At 41.8% G+C, this 14,595-nt stretch overlaps 1 protein-coding gene across 1 annotated transcript; it reads left to right on the top strand.

Moving 5' to 3' along the window:
* Positions 1 to 8,515: 8,515 nt before the first annotated feature.
* Positions 8,516 to 14,350, top strand: LOC100192822 (Exostosin family protein). Its single transcript, NM_001138013.1, has 8 exons — positions 8,516 to 8,842; positions 10,979 to 11,125; positions 11,203 to 11,267; positions 11,378 to 11,447; positions 11,608 to 11,826; positions 12,841 to 12,984; positions 13,062 to 13,197; positions 13,977 to 14,350. Exons 1-8 carry the CDS (start codon positions 8,573 to 8,575, stop codon positions 14,204 to 14,206), a joined length of 1,281 nt encoding a protein of 426 aa, NP_001131485.1. The 5' UTR covers positions 8,516 to 8,572; the 3' UTR covers positions 14,207 to 14,350.
* Positions 14,351 to 14,595: the final 245 nt, after the last annotated feature.

Here is a 14,595-nt window from a genome sequence, read left to right on the forward strand (position 1 = left end):
TAAGCAACTCATAGCAAGAAGAACTCTCTTCCACACTCCGTATTCATTATTATTTGTTTCTAATCCTAACCCCGGGTGAAGTGCATATTCAAAGTTTATAATTTTTAGGTTTCGTTATTCACCCCCCTCTAGGCGACTTTCACTAGGGCTATCCACATAATTATCTGACCGAAAGCTCAGCCCTCATATGGGCATTTTCTTGTGTGGGTCTCCAACGTGGATTAGGAGGTAGCTTGTGTATCTCTATAAAAATACTAGCACATCCATAGGAGTTTACATTTCTATCACATTTCAGTTTCCTAAATTTATATTGTGTTACCTTGGTTATGTGCTTTACCTTCCTAGATTAGTTATAGACTAGTGGATAGGTTTGGAACCTAGGTTGTATAACCCTTTTGTGAGATAGTCAAAACCATGGTTGTAGATAAGATAGGGCCGCTAGGGCCCCACACGTCCCAAGACACCTTACCATCAATTCCCTAGGACCCACATGACCTAGGGCGTCTAACCGAAATGACCCGAGAGGCCCTCACATTCTGAAGCGTCGATCATTAGGGTTTATGGCCCCTATTCGTGAGGACCCAAGGGTCCGCACATGTCAGAATGCTTAGCAAAGATAATCCTTAAGGACTTCATACATGGCAAACATGACTGTATATCTAGGGCCATGAGGATCATATGGATATTGGGCCCCATTGTGAACCATATGAAGCCAAAACATGTACTCCACCTTAAGTGTGGCATGAAGATGTGTAGAAATACAATACTAGGTCAGCTAGGTATATGATACAATGTATATAAGGTGTAACATATGATGTAGATGATGTGTGAGGGCGTGTAGGGATGCTCCTAAGACAACAATGCAATTGAGAGCACTAGGAGTAGGTACACTAAGATTGCATGGCCTTAGTAATATGCGAATAACACAAGATTGGTCTGAAAAGAAAAAGGAAAGGCACAAGTATAAGCAACATGGTCATAACAGAGAAGCCCATGACAAAGTGCACCAATCGAGGAAGGGGTATGGTCTCGATAGTGCTAGGGATGGCCACAGGAGGCCACATTAAATACATCAATACACATACTCCACCACCTGCACAACACGATACCCATAGCATTATGCACAAATATAGTATAATGCTTCGTGGCATAGGAACAAGCGTAATACGATATGCAAGGAAAGTCTACATCAACAAGACTAAACAACTCGAACAAAATGATATGGAGAAAAGTATGAAGAACATTAAATAAGAAGTGATAGACCAGTATGATGTCAGAAGACCCATCTCCGAAAATGCATCAGACATGTCTGCTAGCATAAGCAGAGTAGTTGGGTCAAGCTCATAGAGAAATATGTATGTAATGCGTCCACCCCTTGAACTATAAAAGAGATGTTAGAGCACACATTTATTCATGCACATAGCCAATCTTTAGAGAAGATACTTCAAAGCAAGATCTATACCTAAGGCTAGAGTAGAGTTAGCTTGTCGAAGTTCCCAGTTTCTCATGAGCAAACCATCAACCTCACAACTGAGCATTGTAACAGTCTAAACTCCGAAGTTTTAGAAACCCGATCGCCAAAAAGAGGACGCAGGGTATTATATTTCCAGCGGCATGAACCTCTATAAATCTAGTGTGCGGTTAAGCTTGTAGTTGTGACCTGATTGGCATAGTGCACTCTGTTTATACCCTGTAATTTCTTGGTTACTCCATTCAAGTATCTTGTGTCGTAACTACGACAGCTACTAATCCACACAAATAGGTGGATTATTCAAAATTTGACACGTATTGGACAGAGACACAAAAGCTGTCCAACCACGGATTATCCACAACCACAAGATACACTAGGATCACTTTCAGCCTATTTTTTTACCCAACCTACAAGTGTCGTATGTCTCTCATGTTTTGTCATATATTTTGAGCATTTTTTCAATGCAAAAGCCACGAGAAGGTGTCCTCTATGATAACCGTCAATCAAGGTAAATCGAACGGTTTCAAAAGTGAAAGGTACGATTTGTAAGATAGGCAAATTAAAATTTTGCGATGGTTAAGTGAGATCAGATAAACTTTTCCAGATTTTCATTAAAAAAATCAGATGTTTATGTTGAGAAACCCTAATGAAAGGTTATGTGGGCAAATACCGAATATGCCCCTGAGGGCAATCACGTTTCTATATATAGAACATGTACCCCCTCATATGGAATATAGATCAGAAAGAGGCCAGAGGCCCAACCCTATATCCAGTGTCTCGTGTGTTTCCTCTGTCATGCTTATGGGAAGGGAGACGGGTTCTCTACATCTTCTTGCGCCTCTACTGCTGACGGGATGGAAGGGAGCGGATCTGATGATCCGTGGTAACGTAGTTCTCAACACGTTATCAGCACGCTCTACCTCGACGTTGCTGCGAGATCAGATCTGCATCAACTCTCCGTCAAGCCGGCAGGTACTCCGGCCTAGCCGAACTGTCCTACGCGACAGTCTTCGATTTCTCTACGCAATCGAACGGTATGAAATTTCTAACCAATCTGCTGTTCGCGGGGAAGAGATCCAACGTGGTCGACGACTTGCTCTCCACCGACGCTGATATGATGAGTGACGCGTGGTGGTGTTCGCACTTGCCCCGGCCTGTTAGACGGCGACGCCGGCGCAGTTTCTGTAATTATACCCCGTCGGTGCTTCAAATGCGCGCTCGAGCCAAGGCTCCACAGCGACGTCACCGGGTCCGCGGCCAGGAGGTCCTGTAGGCACTTGGCGCAACACTTGTTGTAGAAAATAGACACGACTTCTTCCGGTGCGACTTGGAGCACCGCCGCCGTTAGTTCCTGCCGCACTGAGAGGGCTTCAGATTTTTTTTCTTCCCATCTTGTGGCCCTCGGCGGAGGCGACCACTGCGACAAGGAACAGGAAGCAGAGAGCAGCGCCGCCACCATGTTCCTGCAGACCAAGAAGGTGGTGCGCTCGAGGTAGGCGGTCAACCGTCTGTACCAGAAAAAGACCCAGCTCAGCTCCATCTCCATGCACCTCGGCGAAATCGTTGGCTCAGCAAGCCAAGCCGTCGAGGCCCGTGTCATCCGTGTGAGTGGCGACGTGCAGGGCAGCATTTGACTGCATGGATAAGTATTACAAATTCCTTGACTAGGTCATCCGCTTGCATGGTAGACCGCACATCGTGCGCAGCAGTCCATCACGTGCATGCCGTTCATTCCATTTGTTGTGCGGCATGTAAAAAAAAGGCAAAACAGGAAAGAACGTGAGAGAAAAAGAGAAAAAGAAAAAAGGACAATAGAATTAAGCATGTTTTATGTTGCAATTTCTATCTTAATTAATGATTTCATGTTGCAAATAATTAGTAGAAAATGCATGCTTAAATATGGAGAAATGTCTTTTACATCTGATGTGTTATGTTTATGTATTAATTATGGTGTTCATTTTTTTCTGCATTAATAATTATTTCCCGTAGTAAATAATTAGCAGAAAATTATTAAAATGCATGTGAAGATTATATTGTGTATACTCAAATCGCTCTAAATATTTGTGTTGCGTTGAGCTTTTGGGCTCACGTCGAGCGATTAAATGATATAATGGGTACTCAGACACGTCGATCAGGCTGCGTTGATAATCGACTAAGTTATGGCATTAGCTGAATACTGGCTGCGCCCTGGCAACACGACGCAATATTTGTGTCGTACGGACTTGGCTGCGTCATTTGATTGCTATGTCGCACTCTCGCTTAATCGGACCACTCTCGTTGAGTCGGACCGCCATCATCGAGTCACGCATTTTTCGCACGCCCTGTAGGCATTGTTTGTCTGTCGTGATCATCGAGCCATAATTGCGCCTATTGCGCATGTTTCATGGACTTGTCATGTACCCCGACTATTGAGCCACAACTGCGCCTGTTGCGCTTATTACGAAGGCTTCCTACGTTGTCGTAGCCCAGATGGCCACACACGCGTTGACGCCAGATACGATAGAGCTTGTACTCGCGTGGATTGTGGTGGGTCGTTCAAGCCCTAAAGTCACATTATGCGCAACCTTCATAAAAAAAATTGTTTGGCCCTATATTTTATTTGATTGTGTTGTGTGTCATTATATATTTATATATCGCCAACTGGCCATAACAACTATATCAAACTCTATAGTGCTTGAATAATCTGGGAAATTAAATTGAAATACAATGAAACACAGATAAGTTAATTCTCTCCTCTCTCCTCATGCATAAAGTTTTACCCGAAGTAACCCGAAGATATATAATATAATGCATGAAAGCCTTTTTGGCATAGAAGACATAACAAATTGGGATTCTATTAGTAAGCAAAAGGCCTTACCAAATGATTTAAGACTATAAATCTCAGCCATACATTGCTCAACCAGATGTTAGCACATTGCTCTCTTTGTCGCTAAATGACATGAAGCAAACTATGAGATAAAAGGACATGTAATCGCCAGCAACACGAAGTTGAGAGTATACCGAGAGGTTATTCTGAGAATTTTTTTCACTATGTTGGTGTGAAAACCATAGTGTGTTCCCGTCGAACCACTTTACTCGTTCTATCTAGGACCTCTATGCTTGTGTCGCATACATCTCTCGGAATTGTAAATACTTATAGTCACTGAATTGACTCGGGATAGTCCTTTGACAATTTGGTATACACTGTAAACTAAATGGTAAAGGTCGGTCCTGAATGGACACATACCTGGGGTTTATGTAGCCGAACTACATTGAATTCCACCCTTTGGCATGCTTACCATTATCTACCTCCGATCTACCAGAAGTGAGAAGAGTAGACAAATAACTATGAAATCCCACATCACCACAAAGCTTGAAGCTAAATTAGACATTAATATGTCCTTGGTCCTTGGAGCCAGAAGAGCCATATGTCTTGACCACTAGACTACTAGTGATGATAATTTGTGATAGAAATATGAAGATCTTGTGGAGACCTATTGTATCCTCTCTATTCCTGATGATTTCTTCTTATGAGAGCACTACTATCTGGTGTTGAAGATGGATCCTAGGCGGATACCAGTATTGTTTCGTTCTTGCCAAGCAGTTATCATCATTTGCTTCATCAAAAGCTAGTTATATGGTGATTTTCCCAGATAAAATGAATTCTTGGCCTTGTCTGTTCTATTCCAAAGCTTCTCTTTTTGCCGAACAACGAAGAGATCGAAATAATGCTTTATAGAACAAATTGGTATATAATACGAGGAGAAATGTTTGTCCTGCTGGCAGCATCACAAATTATTAACTATTGTTATAAATTCTCTCTCAAAATTATAATACCTAAAAATGTTGCATAAATTGATACCCAATTTCAGATCGGTATGAGTAATTGGGTAAACAATGGGCAATAATAAAACGAGCTGGACTATACATCTCTGCATATAAAAATCTCTGCTTGGCAGCATTGGCCTGATGTCGTGCACTTTACTACCAATATAAACACACATTTTCCTATGTGCCTCAAAGCACAATGCAACCAGTGAATGTCTTTGTGAGCGTTAGACCCTGATGGTCATTTTACTTGTTGGTCTGAAGTCAACTACTAGCTCCAAACGATGAATGGTATGCATGAGCCCCTGAAGGACTCTTCTGGATAACATAGTGTTGCGCATATCAGTCTAAATCTTAATGATTGACTTGTATTTGGTAATAAAAATAATAAGTTTGCAGAATTGTAACCATGAAGCAACTTGTTGTTGCGTGTCTTGCTGGAAGTTGAGACTAATCCTTCACGATAAAGGATAAATATGTAGTACTCATGCCACTACATTAATCTAAGTCCAAAGCTCACTGCACAAAACCCCTATCTGTAATGTGCGTAAGATTTCCCAAATAAATCACCACAATAGCATACATTGGCCACAACTGGATGATTGTGGTTGGGGATTTTATCTGTATGCTTTTAGAACATCTCGGCATTAGGGGGAGGAATGCCCATATAATGTAATGCCTCAATATTCTATTAAACGCACAAAAGCCAAACTAAACATGTCGTTCGGTGTGTACTCCTATGTATATGGAGTTTGCCAGAAATCGTTGAGGAGTAACCATATTGGTTTGAATGCTTCTACCTGATGTAGATGTGGATATACCCGGGATTAATATCATATCCACATTTGACTTATTGGCATTTGATCTATTCTCGGGGACGCCTGCAAATATGATTTATTGGCCTTAGTCAAAGCATATGTTCTGATTGCAGATTCACGTGGTCTGTAATAACTCTCCTCCGATGAACTCGCCCTGCTGATGATTTGCCTCACGAAGAGGTTCATCTTGATGATGAAGTTCCTAGCAATGCGCGCAATATCATTGTGCTGGGAATATGGAACAATGAATCTTTCGTTTTGGGAAATGACGGAGATCATTATTAAATGTGGGAGACAAATGTGTCGACATCTATCTTGCCTCTATAGATTGCAAAGGGATCCAAAACAAAGTCCTAGGCATGAGTGCTTGAAGCTCTCTTATCGGGTCAATGATAAATGCAATCGAGGCTGAACCAATAATCGCAAAATGGAAGTCGCGAGCTTGAAATTCGGACATTTATGGGCACTATTGAAATAATGTGTGGTGAATGCGATGGTTCAAGTGGTCTTGTGAGAGACCCATCCCACATATGTGTTGAATAAACATTGTTCCGCTATATGATATAATCTGGCAACTGGCATGAATTAAACTATGCAGTTAATAAGATTCAGAAGATCCGTCATGAGATCCAAGGAGGACTCATATTCTTGAATTATAAATATGCAACATATAAATCTCATACCGAATAATACATTCCTGATGAATGATCACTCTCCTATGTAGGGAGAATATCTCCTAGTTGAGATTATCGTTCCCAGATGGAACCTATCCAGAAGAAACAAAGTCTGTGTTGAACACCAAAGTTTGATAATCCCTATAAAGGGATAAAGACCCATACAGACCCGAAAAGGAATAAGATGAGGTACCAAAGGACTTGAAGTTCACCGAATAAGCACATGTGCATTCCATGAGTTTTACTCATGGTAATTTCCACTAGATGTGGAATTACGGTATCCTCTAAAGCCCTGATGGCAGAAACCTATAAGGTTTAGGTGTTACTGGCAAAATATCCCCATTGTGCCAGAATGACAGACTATAACGATGTATCTGATCGATGAAAAATCCCTGATGGATTATGATCTTTGATGGACTTTTGTTACACCATCATAGATGTTGCAATGGATGAACGCCTGGAGCGATGTGTCATATTTAGAATATGTATTATTGCAACTATATTATCCCCTAAGTCTTATTGAAGGACATGTTATTTGCTTTGCACAACTATGTATAAATTGTGGTGTAAGATAGAAAATGATAGTACCCCAACCTCATCCATTCTCGTTATTCCAGATGAACAATAAGACATATATCTTGAAGAATATGCTTGAGTTATGAGGGATAACGACTTTGACAGATGTCATCGTCAGGGGGAGCGAATGCTTATATTGATCACAATCGTGAGACAATAAATGTCATATTCTATGCACTGAAGGTGTGAGCTTGATGATCAATATGTGAACCTTTATGGAACTTTCTATCAAATATATAGATCCAGTCGATCAAACACCATCAATCAAAGTGGCTTATTTATATTGATACGTGCACTTACCTCGTATATACTAGAAGTGAGTAGAGGTAAAGTTCCTGAAATAGTCCTTGCAAGGATATGCAATCTGTTTGCTAAATCTTTATGTGCATATACTTCCAGAAGAAGATGTTTTGCCTTATTGATACAATTTTGCAAGGATCAGGGGGAGCACATTTCTAAAGTTAGCCTTTATAGAAGATTCAATTGAATCTAGATATAGAAGATCGAAATATGTCCTAATGACAGTTGTTGTACTCTTTTTCCTTGGTGAGTTTTCCTGAAGTTTCTCACATGAGGTTTTTAACGAGGCAACAAAGTGCAAATGCAATATGCGTCACCATGCGCTCTTTCTCCATATTTTCCCACTGGGTTTTTTGGGAGTTTTAATGAGGCATGTGTTGGTCGCGGTATTCGCCCAAGGGGGAGTGTTGAGAAACCCTAATAAAGGGTTATGTGGGCAAATACCGAATATGCCCCTGAGGGCAATCACATTTCTATATATAGAACATGTACCCCCTCGTATGGAATATAGATCAGAAAGAGGCCAGAGGCCCAACCCTATATCCAGTGTCTCGTGTGTTTCCTCTGTCATGCTTATGGGAAGGGAGACGGGTTCTCTACATCTTCTTGCGCCTCTACTGCTGACGGGATGGATGGGAGCGGATCTGGTGATCCGTGGTAACGTAGTTCTCAACAGTTTACTCTAGATGCACAAGCTACACCCGTTGGCCGTTGCCACCCCGACTGGGTGAGGCCCAGTCAAAGAATGATGAAATCTAGAAGGCCCGGCCCAACTGGAGAGATTGAAACAAGGTCCGCTGATCCGCTCACCGAAGCTAACCTGCTGGCTGCTGCTGATCGTCGGCGCGCCGGGCTCATGATCGGAAATTCGGAACCAGATCCCCTCACTTTTTATCCCATCTTTGGCTCCGGCGAGCTATGCGAGCATGCGGCACCACCAAGCCTGCAGCCGCGCTCACCAGGTGGGCGCTCTGGTCCTCGTCTCTGCCACCTTCCTCCTCACCCGCCTCTTCGACCGCTTCCTCCTCGACACATATTCCTCCGCCCCCATAAACCCCGGCCGGCCCTTCTCTTCCGCTGACCTCCGCATCTACGTCTACGCTGAGGACGAGATCCAGGGCCTCCGCGCCCTGCTCCGGGGACGCGACGGCACCATCAACGCCGCCACATGCCTCAAGGGCCAATGGGGCACCCAGGTAAGCCTTGGACCCCACCACCTCTTTTCTCTTAAATCGCTCTCCCCCTTGGTCACAGAACACCGGCGCTGATCTTGTCTAAGGAGGCAACGCACAAATAGTTTGTTGCAATTGCGCTACGCCGCTCCCTACATTACAGTATAGCTGCTGCCCCTGGTCCTAACCTAATTCGACTCAGAGGGCGTATACTATTGAACCTGCACAACATCAATCATACATTCATACTTGTGTCTCTAGGCCGTCCATCTCAATCAATGTTTCAAGCAACGTACTCTGCACCGTGCAATTCGATAAATTCCTGATTCAAAATTTTGTTACTTAACACACAACTCAATCTCAACCTCAACATAGCCTTTTATCCAAGTAAGTTGGGGTAAGCTAGAGTTAAAACCCAACAAGATGTCACCAAAAAGAGAAAGAGAGAGATAGAGGAGGGGAAAAGCTTTTGAGAGCACTAGAAGGAAAAAGGACTAATCACGGTTCAGGCACGCGGATAGTTTCTTTCCAAGCACTTCTATCCAAACATAACTCTATTGGGATATTCCATTCCTTCAAGTCCCTTTTGATTGGCTCCTCCCATATCAAGTTTGGTCGACATCTACCTCTCTTCACATTATTGTCCCGTCTTATGATGCCTCTATGCACCGGTGCCTCTGGGGGTCTCCGATGGACATGGCCAAACCATCTCAGCCGGTGTTAAATAAGCTTTTTTTAATTGGCGCTACTCCTAGCCGATCGCGTATGTCATCATTTCTCACTCGGTCCAATCTTGTGTGCCCACATATCCAACACAACATACGCATCTTTGCGACACTTAGTTGTTGGATATGTCGACTCTTAGTAGGCCAACACTCAGCCCCATATAACATAGCAGGCCTAATCGTTGTCCTGTAGAACTTGTCTTTCAACTTATGTGGCACTCTCTTGTCACATAGGACTCCCGATGCTTTACGCCATTTCATCCATCCCGCTTTGATTCTATGGCTAACATTTTCATGAATATCACCATCTCTCTGTAGCATCGATCCCAATAACGGAAGGTGTCCTTTGGTACTACCTGCCCTCCCAAACTTACATCTCCTTCATCACTAATTGTAGTACCAATGTCACATCTCATATACTCGGTTTTGGTCCTGCTAATTCTAAATTCTTTTGACCCATAACTCTAGCTTTGTATTTACTCCTTGCCAGCTTTCATCTACTAGAACTACATCGTCAACGAAAAGTATACACCAAGGGATATCTCCTTGTATATCCCTCGTGACCTCATCTATCACTAAGGCAAATAGATAAGGGCTCAAAGCTGAACCTTGATGTAGTCCTATGTTAATTGGGAAAACATTTGTATCACCATCAGTTGTTCGGACGCTAGTCACAACCTTGTCATACATGTCCTTGATGAATGTAACATACTTTGTTGGAACTTTATGCTTATCCAATGCTCATCACATGAAATTTCTAGGTATTTTATCATAGGCCTTTTACAAGTCGATAAAAACCATGTGCATGTCCTTCTTCTGCTCCTTATATCGCTCTATGACCTGCCTTATTAAGAAAATTGCTTCCATGGTTGACCTTCCAGGCATGAATCCAAATTGGTTCATGGTGATATGCGTTATTCCTCTTAGGCGATGCTTAATAACTCTCTCACATAGCTTCATAGTGTGGCTCATGAGCTTAATCCCTCGATAGTTGGTACAACTTTGAATATCTCCATTGTTCTTGAAGATTGGTACTAATGTACTCCTCCTCCACTCATCGGGCATCCTGTTTGATCGAAAAATATGGTTGAACAACTTGGTTAGCCAAACGATATCAATATCCCCAAGGCATTTCCACACCTCTATTGGGATACAATCCGGGTTCATCGCTTTGCCCCCTTTCATCCTCTTTAAAGTTCCTCTGACCTCTGATTCTTTGATCCTGCGTACAAAGCATCTATTTAAATCATCTATTTAACACACAACTAAGACCAAATTTTCAGTTGTTTATCTTGTCATAATAGCATAGCAGTAGCTACTCCCTCTACCAAACTAACGACATTACTAGTGTATTCCTTACTGGGTACCTGCACGCAATGTCTCTTACAGAAAACAGAAACAATAAACATCATGTCAGTGGTTTTCCATTCCATAGGTCAAGGTCCACCAATTTCTTCTAAAGTCAAGGTTCAGAACATTTAACAAGGATCACGCAAATCTCTTCTTTGTTCCGAGCTATGTCAAGTGTGTTCGCATGACAGGGGCACTAAGTGACAAAGAAATCAATCAGACCTATGTCAAGGTAACCCCCACGTGATGTTCCTGGATCATGTTTGCTTGAAAACAAATTCGTCCCTGTTTCACCTTCATTTACTTTAGGTTCTGAGTCAGATGCCATATTTCCGTAGATCAGGTGGGCGCGACCACATTTTTGTCTTCCCAAGGTACATCTCGTAACTACTATATGGTGAACAGTTTTCTTCATTTGTGAGCAATATATCTTTGGGGACCCTTTATTTACCTGAGAAAACTATGCCTTTTCTGCCATATGTAGTGGTGCAGGCGCTCATCTGTTTCGTTCATGGGCAATATTTCTGAATCGATCTATTATCCTTACTCCAGAGGTATGTGCTGTTTGTGAGCTATTAACATGTGCTACATTTTTTCCACAAAAGAAAGGTGCTGTAGTGTATAAATTAACCAAATCTTAGGACGTGGCTCTAACACTGTTTTATTGTTGTCTATTTAAGAAGTCTATCTATGGCCCTGTGTTTCATTTGTCAGGGTGACCGGACTGACAAACGTGGTACGAGTGCATTTAATACATGGAAAGATATTATTATACCTGGGAACGTGGATGATTCTATGGTGAAGTCTGATGCTCCTGCTGTCCAACCAATCCCGCTAACAAAAAGGAAGTACTTAGCCAACTTCCTTGGACGTGCCCAGGGGAAAGCAGGACGCCTTCAACTGGTGGAGCTTGCAAAGCAGTATCCTGACAAGGTTAGCTTCCATTCATTTACAAAATAAGTTTAAAATTGTATTAAAATAAAAAAAATACTCCCTCCTTTCTAAATTATAAGTCGTTTTGAACTTTTAACTTTTCTAGGTACATTGCTTTAACTATGTAGATATAGTGTATATCTAAGTGCATAGTAAAAGGTATGTATCTTTAAAAGGCAAAACATATTATAATTTGAAATGAAGGGAGTAAGCAATGGGTTCGACACAATGTTTGGTACTATTTTTCTAGCCATAATTCATGAGTGTGTTTTATGGTGTGATGCTGGAGCCGTAGGGCTTGAGGACCTGTGTAAGGGGTCCCTGAGTGATCCCCAAACCTAGTATGGTTATGTTTTAGAGTGGGGGGTTTTCATAACCTTGGCTATACTATCTTCTTCTTTTACTGAAATGATGAACAACTCTTGCGTGTTCGAGGAAAAAAGAAGGGAGTAAGGTTATTCTAATCATTTTTATGATTTCATTCAATATTAACGGACGAAAAGTGATAATTCATAAGTCAACTAGTATATAGCCCGTGCTAACGCTACGATCCCGTGGAGGGGCGAGTGAGGGGGAGGGGTTGGCGGTGGCTCGGGGTTTCTAGGAAGGGGGAGGGAGAGAAAGGAGGGATAATCCAAATAATAATGTTCATTGGATTTGAGTAAGAGAGAGAAGGTTATCCAGCGAACTGAACCATTGGTTTTGATGGTATGTTAAGTCTAGGTGCAATTTGTTTGGTGGATTTAGTGAAGGTTATGGGTGTGGAGGAATTTGGTTGGGTGAGTTTTGTAGTTCAAGCTGCTAGATTATATAGTGGTATAGATTATCAAGGTATAGACACATTGCAATGCATAGAAGTTGGCATTAAACAGCCTTCTTTAGTTGTCTACCTCAAATTAATCATGATTGCACTTTAATCGTTTTTTAGGCTGCCCTTGTTGGACACTACTCTGGACACATCCTTTTTGTTTAAATCTCTGATCGCATGTACCACAACTTTGGTTTTGTGAATAGCTGGAATCTCCAGAACTCAAGTTATCTGGCCCCAACAAATTGGGAAGGATCGAGTACTTCAAGCACCTGAGAAATGCAAAGTTCTGCTTGGCTCCACGTGGAGAGTCATCTTGGACACTTCGGTTCTACGAGTCCTTCTTTGTGGTGAGCTATACTGTTTCTCCTGCTAAGAGATGTTTTGTAGCATGGTGATGACGAACTTGTGAGAATCTTGATGATAGGAATGTGTGCCAGTGATTTTGTCAGATGAAGTTGAGCTTCCTTTCCAGAATGTGATCGACTACAGTGAAATCTCGATAAAGTGGCCGTCGTCCAGGATTGGACCTGAACTCCTTGAGTACCTTGAATCAATATCAGGTATTGCATGGTACTTGTTCCAAACTCAAGTCATTTTAGCTTTTCTAGTTATACATTTTTTTGGTTATGCACTTAGATATAAAATGTGACTAGATACATAGTAAAACTATTTCTTCCAATAATCATAATCATAGGTCTATAGTCATAAATATAAGGCGCACAACCGCATACACATGAAGTCTCAAATTTTATGATCTTCAACCAATAATTTGGCCTACAAATTTTTATTATTGTAATATAAACTTAATATGGTTAGATTTATAACTAAATGTGTTATTCAATAACCACAAGTTTATAGTCATATTGAATCCTAGTGGGAGCGAATTTTAGGCGGAGGTTAAAAAAAGTCACTCGCTGGTTCTCCTAGTTGTGTGCACACGAGATGGACTAACCTATGAGGGATGGATCCTCATGCAGGGGCTAGGAGAGCTCAAAGCACTAGTTTAGATCTAGCTTATAGGGGGCAGACCCTCATGCTGCACGGGGGGCCAGCTTTCGTAACCTTTCTCGGTTGGGGCTCCCATTGAGCTTCTTAATATAATTCTGCGGGGGCGGTTTTTTCCCTACCTGCCGAGTTTTTTTAGTCATAAATGTATAATACAAAATAAATGAATGGTCAATGCCATATCGAGCTGTGTCTTATAAACCGGACCGGAGAGTATTTATCAAAACAACCTATAATTTGGAATGGAATGGAGGAGTACTTCTCAATTGTAGTTGTAAATATATGTTAGGGCTGCGCCTGATCAAAGGGAAGTTGACGTCTGTTGGTGTTGCAGATGAAAGGATCGAGGAAATGATTGGTCATGGGCGTGAGATGAGATGCTTGTGGGTGTATGCAGCTGATACTGAGCCGTGCTCTGCCATGAGCGGTATCCTGACGGAGCTGCAGAAGAAAGTGCGGCGGTTCCATCAATCGCCGGAAACGTTCTGGCTGCACAACAGAACAATTGTGAATAGAGATCTGATTGAGTTCCACAGCTGGAAGACGCCTGTTCCGTTGCCATGAACCATGTATTCTGATTTCAACTATAGCCGGCATCTGTTTCTGTACCATGTTAGACATTTTTCTTGTGAAGCTGTGTTTGTTGTTGTTCTTGCTAATCTTGAGAATAAACACATACATCGTGTTAAGGATTGACAATAGTACGCTAGATATATTTTTTTACTTTATCGGGATGATAGAAGGGTAAGATAAAACGATATCTATATTAGACGAACATTGCAGAGGTAAAAACTCACTGAAAAAAATCCTCTAAAATATTATGTCTTATATGTTACAGATGATGGAAACGGGTATTATGCACGAAGAGAGTTGACCATTGAAAAAACATGCTCTTTTATAGTGTAAGGTAAGATAAGATGAGATGTACATATATTGGTACTCAAAATTTAAAA

This window comes from Zea mays, chromosome 3, assembly GCF_902167145.1.
Source record: "Zea mays cultivar B73 chromosome 3, Zm-B73-REFERENCE-NAM-5.0, whole genome shotgun sequence".
In the NCBI taxonomy this organism is placed as follows: Eukaryota; Viridiplantae; Streptophyta; class Magnoliopsida; order Poales; family Poaceae; genus Zea; species Zea mays.

Coding starts and splice junctions, on each gene's coding strand:
- LOC100192822 (NM_001138013.1), top strand. CDS start 8,573: ATGCGGCACCACCAAGCCTGCAGCCGCGCTCACCAGGTGGGCGCTCTG. Junction 8,843..10,978: donor AGGGCCAATGGGGCACCCAG/GTAAGCCTTGGA, acceptor TCCATTCCATAG/GTCAAGGTCCACCAATTTCT. Junction 11,126..11,202: donor TCAATCAGACCTATGTCAAG/GTAACCCCCACG, acceptor CATTTACTTTAG/GTTCTGAGTCAGATGCCATA.